Below are 18,331 nucleotides of genomic sequence, written 5' to 3'. Positions count from 1 at the left end.
GCTAACTTGGCCTTGCTGCTCTAAGAAGAAGTAAACATGCACTAGATAAAAATTACTCCCTGTTTTTTGTCTAACTCTAATGACAGGATCTATAATTTGAAAGGAAAAAATTGAATCTTCACAACTTTATATGCCTTGCGATAAATATGGCCAGGTCATTCACACTCTTGCTTAGCTCAGTTTCAAAGAAACTATTCAAGATATTTTTTATCAAACTTCATTTGGTGATACATATTGATGTAAGCTATTCAACTGCATTAACATTTTTTGACATTGATGTTTCCTTTGATTAGTGTTTAGCTCAGTTTCAAAGATATTTTTTATCAAACCTTGCATGCTGATACATATCGGTGAATGCTATTCAACTTCCTTGACATTATAAACCCTCCTTTGACCTTGACCTCATTTATCAAATTTGTGTTAAGCCAAGTTTCAAAGAGACTATTCAAGATTTTTTTTTATTAAACTTCATACGCTTATACATTTGTGAGTGCCATTCAAGGGAATCAAAACTTTTTTACTTTGACCTTTGACCTCTTTTTTCTTAAATTTGCATCATGCTCAGTTTCAACAAAACTTTTTGAAATATTTTTTATCAAACTTCATATGCTAGTACTTATTTTTAAGAACTATTCAACTGCATCAAAATTTTGACCTTGATTTCCCCTTGCACTTTGACATAACTTTTCTTAAAGAAGATGGGCGTACTTGACGTGCGATCTGCTGGAATCACGTGTACGAAACCTTTATGGTTTAAATGTCAAAGATTTGGTCGGCTGACCATTAATGGACAGACCTTACAAAGTTACGCACATAGGAAAATGTTTAGATTTACATTGAAATAGCTTGCAAATTTGAAATATTTTAGTCCACTTATTTTAATAATTACGATAACACAGTAATACCTCACATAAATAATAAACACCTAACAAGATATTAGGGTATGATATATGAAATGAAATTGTAGTGGGTTTGAAAAATTGCTTTCGCTCCCCGTGCAACTGAATTTATCTCTTTTCAAACTTTTATTTATCAGTAATCTACTCCTATGTGCACTGGTCTGGTAACGCATACGACTGAACCATCATCGCTACACAAACACTTTTGGAATTCAAAACGACAAAGAAGCAACGCATTTACACATTGGTTTTTTTTTTTTGTTGTTGGAAAAAGTTCATTTTATAAAAAATGTCTCTGGGTCTTCTCTCAATTTTTTACAATTGTCTGTTCGTTTCTTTGAATACAAATGCACACAAATGTCTTTTTAAAATCATGGAGAGATGACCCAGAGAAAGCAAATTTTTAGAAAAACGTGTTTTAAAATGTAACATTTTGTGACAAATGACTCATCTAGCCATGTTTCAAGTTATTTTTAAGGAAATCAAAACACACTATAGGGAAAATATTTTCCTTTCCTTTTTCATAGGAACATAATACATCAAAAGAATGTAAAAATTTAATTTGACATTTCAATATAGTTTTCACTTTTCAAGTGCGCCCTGATTCCTGCCGAATGTCAATTAAAAGCGCCCTCGTTCTTTTGCTCAGCTTTAAAGAAACTATTTAAAATAATTTTATGTAAGCTTATGTACTGATACATACATGGTAATTTGGTGAAAGGTTATCAACTGTGCCCATACCTTGACCTTCCCAATGACCTTTGAATATATTATTCATTGATTATAAAACTCAGTTTTAAAGAAACTATAATTTAAGATATTTTCATCACACTTCATACACTAATACAAATTTTCATTTTGAATTACATATACTAATATTTACATCCACTGAATATTATCTTTTTTATTTCTTAAGAAAACCATTGCCGTTTATCAGTTCGTAAACACCACTGAGCGTATCACCTCTACAGATTTCTGGAGCAGTGGCTGTTCCATCAATGAAAGTACAATGACGTGCATATCAATAATACACTATTTCATCTACTAAATCCTATTTCGAATGAACAATTGCACAGATATAAATGTAAACAATTAAATGTCTTTCTTTGATTGTTAGTACGGGAATTAACGTTGCAGCTATTGCAGAAAACAAATTACATATGCATTTTTTCTGCAACAGCTGCAACATTAATTCCCGTATACAACCAAAGAAAGCATTTTATTGTTTAAATGAACCCTTGGTGGGGCATTCATGTCCTATGGACATATTTCAAGTTTAAAAATGAAATTCTTGGATTAAAAATATCAGATGGATGTTGAAACCTCGCATTAACGGCTGAGGGGCAATATGAAAACCATCTATCCTTCTGTCTTCAATAATTCAGAAGTGAAAAAAAGAATTAGATTACATGATCATATCACGATCAATCACAGGTGCTTGTGGACAGGACCCCCCCCCCTCCCGATATTCAACCCCGTTCTCTCTTATAATGTATTTAGTGGGGTATTTTTGTGTGGAACAATTATTTTGGGGTTTTCACGATTTTTTTCCTATGGTACACATGATGAATAAGTGTAATAAATATAATGTCCAACAAGCCCCGGGGTAGGGGTCCTGTCCACAAGTACCTGTGCGATCAATATGTAAAAGTTCTCTTTTATTATCAGAGAGTGTAAATTTTTATAAAAGGCTAGTTTTAGGTTAATTTTTGGATTTTTCAGTTGTAATACTTTGTGAATGTGTTAAATTAAAAGTTTAAATCTAAAGTTTAAACTTATCTATAACTATCTAAACCAAAGGGTGATAAATGTGTCATAGAAAAATTAATATAATATTTTTAAAAAGTCGAAGAACCCATGGGGTACGCAACACGGGGGGGGGGGGGGGGGGAGGTCCCGTCCCCAAGCACCTCTGACAACTACATGTGTAAATTGTATAACAAACAAGATGTCTTCAACTTTTCAATGAAATCTGAAGATAGTTTTTAGTAATCATGCTGAAAAGTCCAATAAAAGTTTAAAACAATACAGATTATGAACACGCACAGAGCAGACGCAGACTTTTAAAAATATCAGAGGTACGTGGAATCAAGTGCCATGGATGAGTAAGCATTACTTGTTGACTTTCTAAATCGTACAAATTATATTTGAAAAAATCGTACAAACGATTTTCCAAATTGTACAAATGAATTTCTAAATCGTACAAACGATTTAAAAATCGTACAAATGAGTTTCTAAATCGTTCAATTAAACGATTAAAAAAAATCGTTCAAACGATTTTCTTAATTGTACTCGATTTTGTAAATCGTACAAACGAATTCTTAAATCGTACACACGATTTTATGTATTTCTTTCTGCAAATTTGAAATTGCGATTGGCAAGTCGGTGGTACAACCTGTAATTTTTATCGTTAAGGTCAAGATCTAGTAAATGAGTTTAGACTTTCTTCTTGGTGCTAGATCCTTTATGACGTCATAATTGATTTAAACTTAATTTTTCCCGTACTTTACGACTTCAATAGAATTATGTAAAAAATAAATGACTTTCATGGAATTCAATTTGAAATCATGTCATATATAACTCCGATACCCTTATTCCATTTAATATCATTTTAAAGTAGAGATCAAGAAGATATGAAAAACTGTTTTCTGAGAGACTGTAGGCAATAGTCATACAATTCCTTTGTCTGAGATGGAAAAAACTCCCATATTTATACCAGACTTTCTTCAATTTTCATAGAAAATGGGCAGTTTATACTATGTTTTTCCGAAGAGTTTACCCCAAAATTATGTCCGGATACACCTTATTTTACCAGGCTATATTCGTAAAGGATCATTAAAAGAATGTGTATCTCAAAATTGAGAAATCTGTGGGCACCTCTCATTCACTAGATCTTGACCTTAATTTAAAACGATCCCCACACACGCGCTAATGATCGAACAAAGTATGGCTATTTGCTATCGGAATTCACCATAAAAAGTGATTTGGCACACTTTTTATTCAAAGTAAAAAATCGCCAGATTTAAAAATAGAAACTCGGATGTCATAAGCATTTTCTAAGCATCATTCGTCCATATTCTTTTAACAGAAATATCTAAACAAAAACAAAAAAGTGAGACAAAAACCCATACCTTGGAAATTACTAAGTATAAAAGAACTGTTCACTTTTCAAATTTGATGTCTCTGAACCATTCACAGATTTCTCACGAAACGTAATATACGCCACTAGACAGGTGTACGCCATCTGCTAAATGTTCAACTATACATTGGTATACAGTTTCACATACAAACCTCCTTTTCGATGAAATTCACCCGATTTAAGCTTCAGTTAGTACAGCGTAATGCAAAACGACTGTCTGTCCACTTAATTTTAATCGAAATATGAAATTTTCCAAGATTAATATGTATACAGGAAATATTTTTCATAAACTCATTGTATAATTGTAATATCATATATCAGTCATGTCGGTGTCATTTTCGCAGAATAACCCCATGGTCACGTTTCAACAATTTTCGCAGAATAAACTATAAATGGTCGTTGGAGGATCCAGGGGGGGGGGGGGGTGGCTGGGGTTGAACCCCCTTTCTCGATTTATTTTTGCCGTGGAGAGAGAGAGAGTTTGTTTTAATATTGATTATTGTCTATATTTTTACGTTAATGATTGAATTATTAATTACAGTACTAAAAACGTTACGGTTTATAGATTTGTTTTTTATTTATTACTGGTCTCGGAAAACTACGAAAGCCCACTTAGCTCAATTTCGTAGGTAAAAAAAAATATTTTTCGCGTTATAACGCGAAACTTTCGCGAATAAACGCGAAACTTTCGCGTTATAACGCAAAACTTTCCCTGTAAAACAGAGACATTTGCATAAGTCTCCAGTTTGTTTTACTTTTTAATGATCTAGTTTATTCATTACAATGAAAAACGAAAGACTATTTTGAACTTGGATTATCACGAGCTGAAATTTTATGTTTTCTCGCCATTGAATGTGTCTCTCCTCTTTCTAAATCTTTTTTGCCGTCACATTTTGTCTTTCTCAATGCTGTTCAATACAAGTGTTGAAGCGTATAGTAGAGGAGCGAAAATACAAGTCTAATTTTAATTAGATTGAACACTCTCTATAGAATTTGAAATAAAAGATTTCAGAAAATTGACATGAAAATGAGGCAAATTTGTATATTTCACGGAACAATTGTGTCACATCACATGAGTAATCTAATGTGAAAATTGGATGACAAATATTCGTATCAAATATTTCATCTCCGATAGACTCACTGTAGAAATACAACATTGTATTTTAAGGTTGCACCACTTGGTCATACCATTACTTACTAAAACATTGACAATTTATTCATAGAAAGCAACGAGTGGAGATCTTCCTGAGAGAAAAAAAATTAGTCTATAGAATTTCTTGGATTCAACAAGTGAAAAACAAGAAAATCTTTAAAGGAATATTCATTTAATTAATTAGTATGGTTTTGAGATAAAATGCAAAATCAACACTAATCTATCCATTTCTCCCATCAATTCTCTTTTACATCTTCTGAAGAAATATCATTTATAAATTCATAGAAGTCCCCCTCTGCGTTCATGTTTTTTATCTGTCAGTCAAGATTACAGGTTCCTGAGTAACATGACTATATATGTATAATTTCGCGTTATAACGCGAAAGTTTCGCGTTTATTTGCGAAAGTTACGCGTTTATTCGCGAAAGAAACGCGTTATAACGCGAAAGAAACGCGTTATAACGCAAAAGTTACGCGTTTATTCGCGAAAGAAACGCGTTATAACGCGAAAAATATATTTTTTTTTTACCTACGAATATGAGCTCAATGGGCTTTCGTAGAAAACAGTGTTTCGAAAGAAAAATCATTTCAATACTGATACTAAGTATTGCCTTTATATGAATTTCACAGTCTGATGTTTACATTATATGGGGTTAAAAAAATAAAGAAAGAAAAACTAGAAACTACAAAGAAATTTTTATTATTAAATTATTTTGAAAAACCATTTGCAGGAACACAAAATTCAATGCACATGTTTGTACACAAGACAGTATTAATTCAAATATGTTTCTCCCATTATCAATTGTGTTTCCCCACTCTGGCGCAGTTAATTCTTCTTTTTTTCGTGTTCATAACGTGTTAGGAAACACCTAGAAGACGATTCTGATTGGCTGCTTATGCGTATGTAGGCCCGTAGAACGCGGCGGGGAGGGGGGGGGGGGTTGCGTATGTAGGCCCGTAGAACGCGGCGGGGAGGGGGGGTTGCAAAGATTATAGAGTTTCTTAAGTACATATATATATATAGTATTTTGTTAAAAGTAAACTTTCCTTTAGCTGCTGGTTTGCCCCCCCCCCCCCACTTTTTGTTGCTATAAGGTCGAACCAGTTGCCCCCCCCCCCCCCCACTTTTGAAACTGCTTTTCTAGGATATTTTATTTCTCCAAGTTCATTGCCATGATGGCATAAAATGCAGGGACCTGTTTTACAAAGAACTTATACGACTAAGTCCACAAACTTTATTAAATTGTAAAATTTTGCAAAATCAACGATTCTGTGTAAAATTGCTGGGGTAAAAATATCTTTCTACATTCCTTTTAAAAAGATTAAAATCGTTTTCAATTTAATGTAAATTAGAAAGTCATCAGCAGAATTTAATTTTCGTCTTAGTCGTAAGTTCTTTTGTAAAACGGGCACAGGTACCGTGCATGTTTATAAACATTTTTATTCCTTGAACTTTTCCCTTGTGTATTTCAGACCATCGAAGTATCAAGCCTTGTTTCTCTTGAAAATTAAAACCGAAGTCTCTGACGAGACTGTAGCTGTACTGGTTTATACTTTTAACAATTGAAGAGAAAATTAGCACTTGGACTTGAAACTATGCAAAAACAATATATTAGAATAATGATCCTTGGTTTAGCCTTGAAATCAAAAACCAATAAAAAGAAATATGTATCATGGTGTAGTCTACTTGTGTGCCAAGTAATTTTGAAATCAAGCCAAAACTGTAGGAGGAATATCATTTCGAAAGAATTTCCCGGAAATTTATATTTTTAGTGACCATGGCAAAACCATTCACCAAAATCAAAAAATCAATACATGTATGTAGAATTATGTATCTTAGTGTAGTCTACTTGTGAGTTTCAAGTAATACTGAAATCAGATCAAAACTTTAGAAGCATTTTAAAAGAATTTCAAAGAAATTTCTATTTTTAGTAACCATGGCAATACCGTTCATCAAAATAAAAAACCGATATACAGAATTATGTATCTTAGTGTAGTTCAATTGTATTCCGAGTTATATTTAAATTGGACAAAACTGTAGGAGGGTAGTGTTTTGAAAGTATTTCTCAAAAAATTCTATTTTTAGTAACCATGACAACACTGCTCATCGAAATCAAAAACAAACTAGAGGTACTGTGAGCACTGAACTCACAAAATGATACCCCCTGCCTCCCATATGTTTATAATGACAAAGTCCGATTTGCTATGGGAGACCCGAAATATGTGTCTGATCAAAGTGAAATAGGAGGTGCAAATGGCGCTATATAACAAAGATTCCGTGAAAATATCATTCATTAAGTTTTATTCAGTGTTATAAGAGGAGTTGTGGATAAGAAATGGGTACCCCTCAATATTATAGAAAGAATGGCAGTGTCTATGTTTTGCTACTGGAAACCCAAAATGTGTATCCAATCAAAAAGTAAAATAGGAGGTGCGCTATGGCACTATGTAACAAAGATTCTGTGAAAGTATCATTAAATTTTTTTGAGTGGCATAGGAGGAGTTGTGGATAAGAAATGTGTACCCCAAAGCATATCGGACGGACGTACAGATGGACGGACACCCCCATCACTATATACCCCCCCCCCACTTTTCAAGAGGGGGTATAATAAACAGAATTATGTATCTTAGTGTAATCTACTTGCATGCCATGTTTTACTGAAATCGGAGCAAAAAAAGGAGTAGCATTGAGAAAATTGTTTACAGACGAAAAACAGACAGACATAAAAACAGCTAGACGGACGACGGTCACCTTATAATCGCATGAGCTCTTCTGGTCTATGACCAGTATAGCTAAAAATTAAGGAACTCGAGTTTGAGAAAAACTCGTTATTAACAAGCACTACATGGTTATGGAACCTTTACTTTTTAATGCTTGCAAAAGTTACGCCTTTGAAATGGCACGAAAACGTCCCGATTTCTTAAAGCTCCAATGAGGCATTGTTCAGGCTTCACATATGTATATATTATCTCCACTTTGAAGCAGAATCTCAGAGTAAAAGTCTTTGATTGGTGAGAAATGCTCACGGTAGACATATACTTCCATTACGCTTGATCCGCCTGAATTCGTTTTCCAACTCTAAAGACTATTATAGTTATGTGACCGTTTTCCCTATGTTTCAAAAGGACATGACTTGAGTTAAGGAACTTTAATCACCGAGTAACATTACCACATTTTAAAAAATACCACCAATCACAGGCAGAAATTGTATAATAGAAAAGTGTCTGAAGAGAAGTGTTGGAGAGTTTATTTCCGTGGAAGAAGCAGGGAGGGGAAAACACAGGAAGCCCCCCCCCCCAATAAAATAGATAAACTATAGTCAAGTTTTATACAACATGAACACATTTCAAGACCTGGTCGAAAATTTGTGCTTACATGTATTAGTTCATTTAGACTTTTTGAATATAAACAAGGTGAATGGAATCCTATGGTAAATATTTTCCAGCATAATTATGTCTCTGAGATTCCAGAAGTCTCTGACTTGTGTGTACTTATTATAAAAAAGGTATCTACTTGTGTAAAAAGTCTAATTAGACCAAAACTGTAGGAGGAGTAACATTTTAAAAGAATATGAAGAAACACAGTTTGTTGACAATAAAAACTGATACACTGAATTATGTATCTAAGTATAGTTTACTTCTGTACCAAGTCTTATTGAAATGGGACCAAAAGTGTAAGAGGAGTAAGTTTAAAAATATTTCAAAAAAATTTCTAATTTTAGTAACCTTGGCAACACCATTTGTCAAAATTAAAAACCAATAAAGCCAATTATGTATCTTAGTGGAGTCTACTTGTGTACCAAGTCCTATTGAAATTGGATCAAAACTGTTGGAGGAGAAGCATTTTGAAAGAATTTCAAAGCAATTTCTATTTTTGGTAACCATGGCAACACTGTTTGTTGAAATCAGTAACCAATGTAAAGAATTATGTATCTTAGTATAGTTTACTTGTATACCAAGTGTTATTAAAATTGGACCAAAACTGTAGTAGAAATTGCACTTTGAAAACTTGTTTACAGATGGACAGACAGACACCTAGACAGATGACGAACCCCTTTTAAATGCATAAGCTCTTCTGACCAGTAGAGCTAAACATGGGGCATGTTGGACAGCTTCCACATTGGAAAAGGCCTCCAAAGCACAAAATAGTTATGCTAGTTGTAACATTTTATTTGTAAGTTGATAATTTAAGATCACGTCATTTCCGCTTCCCTTTTGGAGCCTTTTCCCAACCTTTGATGTACTTCTTTGGAATCCTATATTTTCCTACAAATGGATTTTTCCAATTCATTATTCAAATCAAAAATCAACCACACCTTAGAACAAATAGACTTTAACCAAATTTAATGAATTTCAAATCACCTGTCAATAGATCTGTAACAAAGGCTATCTGATTGCCTTGGATGACCACTTGAGTTTTATTGGAACTACTTGTGGATACAGTACAGCTGCACTGAATTGTAATCTGGATTTCATGTGCAATCTCCTTTAGATCCAGACCAAACACTTCCAGATTATCCACTGTAGTCACCTTAAAACAGAACATGAGAATAAGAAATGTAATAATATTTCACTTAATTCTAGCTGTTACAAAATACTGTTAGTTTATTTTTTTGTTTATCCTTAAGTTTACACTCATGGTCTATATTCAGAAATGGAAAAAAATTTATTGAATAAATTTAAAACAATTGTACACAAACACACACATGTACATTCAAAACAGTCACCAAGTTCCCAAATGGATTTTCATTTTGTTCAGTTCAAAACCATACCTTTTTATTGGATCCTCTTTGGAACACATTGAGTGTTATTTCCTCTATTTTGCCTTTCCTAATAATTGGAGTTTGTCCAGGGAATTCTACTTTGTAAACATTCTGCATTTTGTTTGCAATTCTGTCAATAAAAAACCCTCATATTTTCAAAGGCTCCAATATATATTTTATGTTTTAAAATGTCTAAAAACTTTAACTAAAATAATATCCATTATGCCATAATGCTCACTTGAGTCACATTAGCTTTCTATGCCAAATGTGAATAGGTAATGTAATCTCTTCTAGTTACCCAACTAAGTTGAAGGTCATATTACATGTACTTATTTGTTTAAAATACCATACTGTGTCTTCATAAGAACCCTTTAGAATATATATGTTATCTTTTCTGGCCCATCCATACTCTTTGAAAAAATAAGAAACTCTATTGAGTCCCCACCATAACCAAGGGGTTCATGATTTCAAGAAATCTGTATCTACATACTGAGACCTTATATGCTCTTTTTTGAGATTTTGAAAGATTTTAACTAAATATTTCTATGTTGAACATTGATATCCTATTGTGGCCCCACCTTAGCCTTGAGGACCATGATTTCAACAAACTAGAATCTACTGTAAATTAGGAAGCTTCCTCATAAATTTTGTCTTTTCTGACCCATGAGTTCTTGAGAAGATATTAAAATACCATAATTTTGCTATTCTAACTTATTTTCATTTGAAAGAGTGAATGACTCTTCATTTCAAGAAAATTGAAGCTCATTTAATCAAAGATGCTTTATGACAAGTTTAGTTAAAATTGACACAATTGCTCTGAAGAAGAAGTTAAAATGTGAAAAAAGTTTACAATGACAAAAAAATGAACAGATGCCAGGCACTCTTTGATAAACAAGGCTCAATTCAAGCTTTGCTCAGGTGAACTAAAAATTTAAAGAAATCTTTAGGAGTTAATAAGTTCAAATGTGCTGTTTACCTTGAGGTTAAATCATCCCATCGTAATTGTGTGACATCATTTTCTCCCTTACCCAGGACTATGGAAGCCAACAATGGATCTAGTTTAACCATGCTAGAGTTTATGGGTAAAATACAAAATTCATTAGAAATTATTATTAAGAAAAAATTATCAATGATTATAACAAGATTATCATAATACAAAAATTACATATTACAATAAAATGCGATTCAACATTATACAATCATATAATATGTATGTTAAATATAGTTTTAAATCAACAAGAAAACCATCATTTCTAATTATCACTTGGATCCTGGGTTTATAAATGTCTGTTTTCAAACCTACCTTTTGTTGTTTTCATCCTGTAGATTGTTCTTTCTCACATATTCATTGACGATGTTCCTCAGCTCTGTTCCTGTTATTGCACTCCCTTTCCTGTGGAGAAATTCTCTCATTTTATTTAAATGAAATACACCAAAAAAATCACAGAGCATCGTTCGATAGTGATAAATATAGGTACATACAGGTAAATAGGGTGTTATATTCAATTGTACATATATGTATACAGTAAAACAAGCTTATAACAAAGTGCCAGGGATAGACAATTTTGCTTCATTATAAGCATAATTCTAATATCAGCTGTTAAGTTTGCAATATATATTTTAAAGTCCCTGGGGAATGAAAATCACTTCGCTGTAAGCATCAATTCATTATAAGTATATTTGCTATAAGTGTGTTTTACTGTATATTTTATGTTACAATGCTTAGATTAAAATTCTGCTTTCATAATTTGCCATAACATAATAAAACATGTTATAACAAATTAATATTCTGTGTAGCCTGTATAAGAAGAATTTTTATAAAGAACTATCTAAAACATTTACTTACTTTAGTCCTAAATCTTTTACAAGGGAAATAACTGCTGCTGTGACAGACAACATGTCTGTGATGCGAGGAGGTTCATACTGTCTGGTAGGTCCCTCAGGGGGCAGTTCCAGAACTGCAGCTCCCTCTGGTGGAGAAATGTGCCGTAATCTGAAGAGAAGACAAATTATCCGTACAAAGCATAATTTTTTTGCCGTTCTTTTTTGGTCCAATAAATTCCATGTAAGAAATTCTGTTGTACCATATGTGAAGAGTTGTTTACTTACTCTGGGTGGTCTTTATTCATTTCTGTTATGCTCTCCACTCCTTTTGTTAATTCCTTCACTTTAACATAACCCAGCTTCTCCATTTCCTTCAGAAACTTTGACAACTTTTTAAATGAAGTTTTTTTGACATCTAAATGTTTATCTGCTGGGCTAATGAAATGAAAAGGTTCTGATTTAAATCAGTAACAAGTTTTATGAAAGTTTTTTTTTTAATTTTGCATTTGCCAATTTCCGAAGGCAACACCCACCAGAATTTAACCATGTGGACTTTGTAGAAAGCACTGGTTAGAACGGGTAGATCTGCTGGTTTTAGTGATTTTTTCAGAGCACACTGGAAACACAATTTGAAAAGGTCATCCATTGATTCTACAAAAAAAACTTTATCATTGCATATTTATGTGAGACTTATCTGCTTGCAAAAATTTCACTTTCATGTATATTTGTTTTATTAAAGATTAATTGATTTGAAACTGAAAAATCGCGAATAAAAGATGACGCGAATAATAGTTGGTTTACAGTATATCTAACAATTTACAGATTTGTGAAAATTTTGCTTCACTTATATATATGTAATTACCATCTCAAAAAAAAATAGGGCATTGCAAAAATTTGGTGATCTACAGTAGTGTAAAAGATACATCACACAAATGTCATGGTTATAGGATATTCTTTACTTTTGACCTTGACCTATGACTAAGTAACCCCTGAAATATGTAGGTGTTTTCCTCTACTGATCCTCCATTGATATAGTAAAAATGAAGTAATACTAGAGAATTCTAGCATACAGAAGAAGAAACTTGATAATAGTAGTTTTTAGCTCACCAGAGTAGAAGGCTCAAGTGAGCTTTTCTGATCACATTTTGTCTGTTGTCCATCTGTCTGTCTGTCCGTCCAACCGTCTGTAAACTTTTCACATTTTTGACTTTTTCTCCAGAACCACTTGGCCAATTTCAACCAAAACTTTGATCCCCCATAGGTGTTTTCCTCTACTGATCCTCCACTGATATAGTAAAAATGAAGTAATACTAGAGAATTCTAGCATACGGAAGAAGAAACTTGATGATAGTAGTTTCTAGCTCACCAGAGTAGAAGGCTCAAGTGAGCTTTTCTGATCACATTTTGTCTGTTGTCCATCTGTCTGTCTGTCCGTCCGTCTGTAAACTTTTCACATTTTCGACTTTTTCTCCAGAACCACTGGGTCAATTTCAACCAAACTTGCCACAAAGCATCCTTGGGTAAAGGGGATTCAAGTTTGTTCAAATGAAGGGCCACACCCTCTTTCAAGGGGAGATAATTAAGAATAAGTGAAAATTTGGTGGTATCTTTTAAAAATCTCCTTCTCAAAAAGTAATGGGCTGTAAAAGTTGTAACTTAAGTTAGACCTTCACTACATAGTGAAGATTCAAGTTTGTTCATATCATGACCCCCTGGGATAGGGTGGGGTCACAATGGGGGATACATAGGAATATAAGGAAACAAATCTTTAAAAATCTTCTGCTCAAGAACAGCAAAGCGATTTGTTATATTGATATGGAAGCATCCTCAGGTAGTTCAAAATCCAAGCCCCCCCCCCTTTAAACTTTTCAATACTGAAGTGATTTGTGCTTTTTCCTAGCCAATGTGCTCAGGTGAGCGATGTGGCCCATGGGCCTCTTGTTTTGAAATATAAATGCAGTAAATATTTCTGTTGATACCAGCAGGTGACTGATCCTCAAAGTCCTCCTTTGGCACCTCCTCCTCAGTTTCCTCTTTTGGCACCTCCTCCTCTAAACTCAATTTGTCTGCAGACAACACTAATTTCTCATCTTCCTCTTTCTCACTGGGGATGTCCTCTACTGCTGTTTCCTGCTGGGGTCCTTGACCTTCCTCACACTGATCTGACCCCTGGGAGGGATCTGACAAGTTTATAACCTGAGCTGTGTTACTATCTTTAGATTCATTCCCGAGTGAACTAGCTGTGTCGATGGCTGTATCTTGAGGTTCTTCTGGTAACAAAGGTGGCTTTGATTTATCTCCAAAGGCCCTGCAAACATAGGAGTTGGTTTTAATGTGATAAATATACAAATGTAGTATAAGAAGCAATAAATTTGACAATTGATTAACTTAAAGTATCAATACATTCTACTTCTCTACATTTTTTTCAAGAATAAATTTTACTAAAACAATCAAAAGCTGTTGCATCTACCATAATTCATCTCCTAAGATATGCAGTACATGGATTCCCTTTCCTCTCATTGCAGAATCAAACATGTCACTTCCTGACATGACGGCTGTACCAACAGCCACTGGGCTCCTGGTGGAAAAGAAAAGATTTATATATATTTAACAATCTGTTCATTTAATTCTTTTAAGGAAAGTGGAGGGGGAGGGGGGGTTAATTTCAAAATAAAAACATTCCTTGAAAGATCAGCAGTATAAAAGTCTTACCGATTTCCCACCAATGAGATAGAACAAACTGTTCCTTTGTCAATGTGAGCAAATGTTTTAGGAGTTATGTCTCCTTCAACGACAACCCCTGGTAACATTAAATCTACGATAAAAGAAAAGGAATAAGTCTAAAATATTTGAAGATCTCAAATGCTGAACAATTTTAAAAATCTTAGGCAAAACATTTATGGTACAGTGTACTTCTTTTTAACATAAATTGAAAATATGTCTATTGCATAATGCTTTCAGTATTCTTGAATAACTATTTTCAGTGCTAGCTATTTTTGCTTAAGTATATACCCTGCTGGTGAATAAAAAAAGACCTATGGTAACCAAACAATAAACATATATTGTGAACCTAACACAAGTCTAATAGCACATATACATGTACATTCAGTTGAACTTCGGTATCTTGAACACTGAAACCTTGAATACCATGGATATTTCAAATTAATTTGGAAGTCCCAACAACTTATTCATTAAGTATTTTACCCTCAATTTTTTGAATTCTCAGATATTTCCAAGTTTTTTCTTGGTCCCATTAAATTCAAGATAACCAGGTTTGACTGTATGTCTAAATGAGCTGCCATCAATCTTTTACTGTTGGACATATTTTTTTCAGTCCTGCCAAATTTTGAAATATCTAGGTTTGAATGTACATGTAACATTCCAATGTAGTGTAATGTACATAATACACATTGTACCTGCACCACCTGCTAGTTTTGTGAAAACAGGTGGATGTGTTCTAAACACTGGTAAGAGGTCTGGATATTTCCACAGAGTGTACACAGAAGGAAAGACAACTCCATCAACATCTATTAAAACAGGATTCTTTTCCACACAGTACACGAGGACATTAACTCCGGAGTGTGTGTTAATTTTAGCAATGGTCATCTCAGCTTTGTTTGGAACGATATCACAGGCATCCTTTGTTGATATGGATGGGTAACAGCTCTGTAAAGTGGATTTGACTTTCTTCCTGAAATATAAAAATAACAGATCATCAAAAAATTATCCATGTGCTGTATATATTTAACCTGTAAAAATTCAAAGAAAATGCAATCATCTTGCCTATTCAATTAGAAGAAGGGAGAAAATTGGTCTGCATGACCTTCAAGTTGAAGTCCACACCTTTCATTTTACAATATTTGACTACAGCTTCCATACTTATGAATTATAAAATACTCAATACTCAACAGTGTCTAGATATCAAACATTTTAACAAAATCCTCTTACGTGTTCATGTTCTTCTACCTACAACTATAGTCCCGCTGGACATGTCACTAATAATGACATGAATATAATTAACAATTAGAACCTTAAATCACCTATTTTTAAATGGGTCAAATTTGAAGGAACCCGATCTTTCAATTGGTGACAAAATTTCATAAATATATGCATTATGAGTTCTGTCAAAAAGTAAAAAAAAAAAGTAAAATTTTTGAACACTTATACAACTATTCCCCAAGAAAAAACTGAGACCATACTTTTTGATGTAATAGACAACTGTTTCTTCAATAGAAATGAAACATAAATTTGCATACCTTGTCAATGGTCATCTGAAAACTTATTTTGTAAAAAAAAAAAAAAAAAGTTCTGATTCTACACACAAGTACTCAGAGATTGATATTAAAAAGATACTTGAGTTTCTCATTGACAGTATATGCTATATTTGGAGACCAGGTTTCCAACAATCTGTTGGAATTCCCATGGTTTCTAATTTTGTCCCATTATTAGCAGATCTGTTATTATAGCAAGCCAAATGAGAGGCTTGAAGCCTCGCTCGCAAAGCGAGCTCAATAGACTAACGTGTAAGAACAGAGAAAATTTGAACTGAAGTCTGTATACTCATCAAGCAAATTTTTGTGTGAAACCTTCCTAGAATTCATTCAGCACCAGCATTCCATGTGATAATGGCGAATATATCTGGCCCACAGTTATTGTGAAAATTAGTTGATGGCAACAGCTAAACCTTATGATAAATGTCATCATTCATGATTCAGCTTTTCTATCTTCAACTTACCTCATTTCAGTAAAATACAGTAAAACTCGGCTATAGCGAAGTCCTGGGGACCTTTGAATTTACTTCGCTATATCCGTAATTCGTTATATCCGTATAACAAATTTGTAAAATTATATATAGTTCATTTGGGTTGTCCCTGCCATAGTTTATCAAGAATTAATTTACTCTTCACAATATCTCTGAGATCTCATCTTTTTAATAGTTTGTCTAAAAGTAACCAATTTTTATGGTTAATGAACTGTGAAGATGTTGATGTGCTGTGCAATTTGTGTGAATTTATAAGTCATATGTAGTTAGACAAATTCAAAGTCACATGTTGATCTTGACTTTCATTTACATGTACTTTAATTCACTACTACAGTATGTAATATGTTGTTAATATGCGTGTGTTGTTGTATACTCTGCATTGAGCAGAAGTGGATTAATTAAAATAATAATACTATCCTTCAGCACTGACTCTTGCTGTCCATTGCAGTTTAATATAATTTACACATGCCATTCACCATACATTTTTTTTTTAATTTTTATTTTTTATTATTTTTGCTATTATTATTAATTTTTTTAAAAATACTTTTTTCATAGATTATTATCTGTTTATTCTACATGAGGCAGAAGTGGACAACCTATGTCTACATATGAAACTCAAAATACCACCAATGTACTAAATGGAAGAATTGTTCTTCATTATATATTGTATTCTGTCTGTTATCTTATCTGTAATTATACATGTTACATGTTTATGCCCATTGGACCCTGCATGATTTGGTAATAAATCCTATTCTATTCTATTCTATATAGCGTATTCGCAATACACATGCTTTCCTTTATGTATGACTGCCGAATATGTTCAGGGAAATATTGAATACAAAAAATATCTCATAGAACTAAAAATCTGAGATGAATTTAATTTCAAACATACATACTTATGGAAAATAATGCCAGTTCAATACTTAAAATTTTGTGATCTTAAAAATTCATTAAAAAAGATGTATATTGCATTATTTTTAACTTATACTGGATACATAATCAATTCGCTATATCCGTAAATTCGTTGTATCCGTGTTCATTATAACCGTAAAATTTCACAAGGAATTGTTATTATAAGAATTTTAATGGGGATTTCAAAAAACTTTGTTATATCCGTATATTCGCTATATCCATGTTCGTACTAAACGAGTTTTATTGTAATAAACCACACTCACCTGCATATGGGGTATTGCTAAAATGACTTCATGTGAACCCAAATATTTTTAGAATACATGTACTACATTCTAAAATCCATAATTCCATATATGTCAAGTCAACACTTGGGTCCCATATCAACTCTTTGGCTGACATGGGGCCAATGGGGAGTATGGATTACAGTTTGTAATCTTCTCTATTCATTGATAAAACAGTTGACTCTTGTGATGACACTACGGGCTGACATTTAGTGATGTCATATGATGAATAAATATAAACAAAACTAGTGTCAAAACGTTGCTTCCTACCTATCAGATCCCTTGATGCTTGTCTGAGTTTTTACCCTAAACGGTTTCAAAAACATATTTGCTAGCAGATGTCAACAGTTACAGTATCATCATAATCATGACAGCCGAAGTAGACTAATGTGCAACTTCCGGTGCGTTTCCCTTTACGTTAATTTAACGACATACAAGGTTTATCATCTAAGCGTGTATAAAATTTACTCGCTAGGTAGATGCAAATATGATATAGGCTTATATTTATGTTTTATTGTTTTCAATATAACAATATTTTTAATTTATAGTATTGTCGTAAACAAATCAACCAATCAACACCTTCGATACAAATTTAATAA

General features: G+C 33.1%; 1 protein-coding gene across 1 annotated transcript; it reads right to left on the bottom strand.

Annotated features, from left to right (window-relative positions):
- Positions 1-9,328: 9,328 nt before the first annotated feature.
- On the bottom strand, positions 9,329-18,102 carry LOC133190963 (eukaryotic translation initiation factor 2D-like). The gene is made up of 13 exons (XM_061326642.1): positions 18,003-18,102; positions 15,194-15,468; positions 14,490-14,592; positions 14,248-14,355; positions 13,757-14,085; positions 12,311-12,428; positions 12,063-12,212; positions 11,800-11,946; positions 11,257-11,346; positions 10,930-11,022; positions 9,963-10,083; positions 9,553-9,721; positions 9,329-9,456 (listed from the first exon to the last, which is right to left on the bottom strand). The coding sequence occupies exons 1-13, from the start codon at positions 18,056-18,058 to the stop codon at positions 9,389-9,391; spliced, it is 1,827 nt and encodes a 608-aa protein (XP_061182626.1). The 5' UTR covers positions 18,059-18,102; the 3' UTR covers positions 9,329-9,388.
- Positions 18,103-18,331: the final 229 nt, after the last annotated feature.

Source organism: Saccostrea echinata, unplaced genomic scaffold, assembly GCF_033153115.1.
Source record: "Saccostrea echinata isolate AGI-Se365-2 ecotype Australia unplaced genomic scaffold, CSIRO_AGI_Sech_v1 ptg000022l, whole genome shotgun sequence".
In the NCBI taxonomy this organism is placed as follows: domain Eukaryota; kingdom Metazoa; phylum Mollusca; class Bivalvia; order Ostreida; family Ostreidae; genus Saccostrea; species Saccostrea echinata.
This window is presented reverse-complemented; position numbering and strand designations above follow the sequence as displayed.

Bases quoted from the DNA above. Each gene is read 5' to 3' on its own strand.
- LOC133190963 (XM_061326642.1), bottom strand. From the start codon at position 18,058: ATGTTTTTGAAACCGTTTAGGGTAAAAACTCAGACAAGCATCAAGGGA. The intron at 14,356-14,489 runs GTAAGACTTTTA...CTTTTCCACCAG, and splicing joins ATCTCATTGGTGGGAAATCG to GAGCCCAGTGGCTGTTGGTA. The intron at 12,213-12,310 runs GTGGGTGTTGCC...TCATTTCATTAG, and splicing joins GTCCACATGGTTAAATTCTG to CCCAGCAGATAAACATTTAG.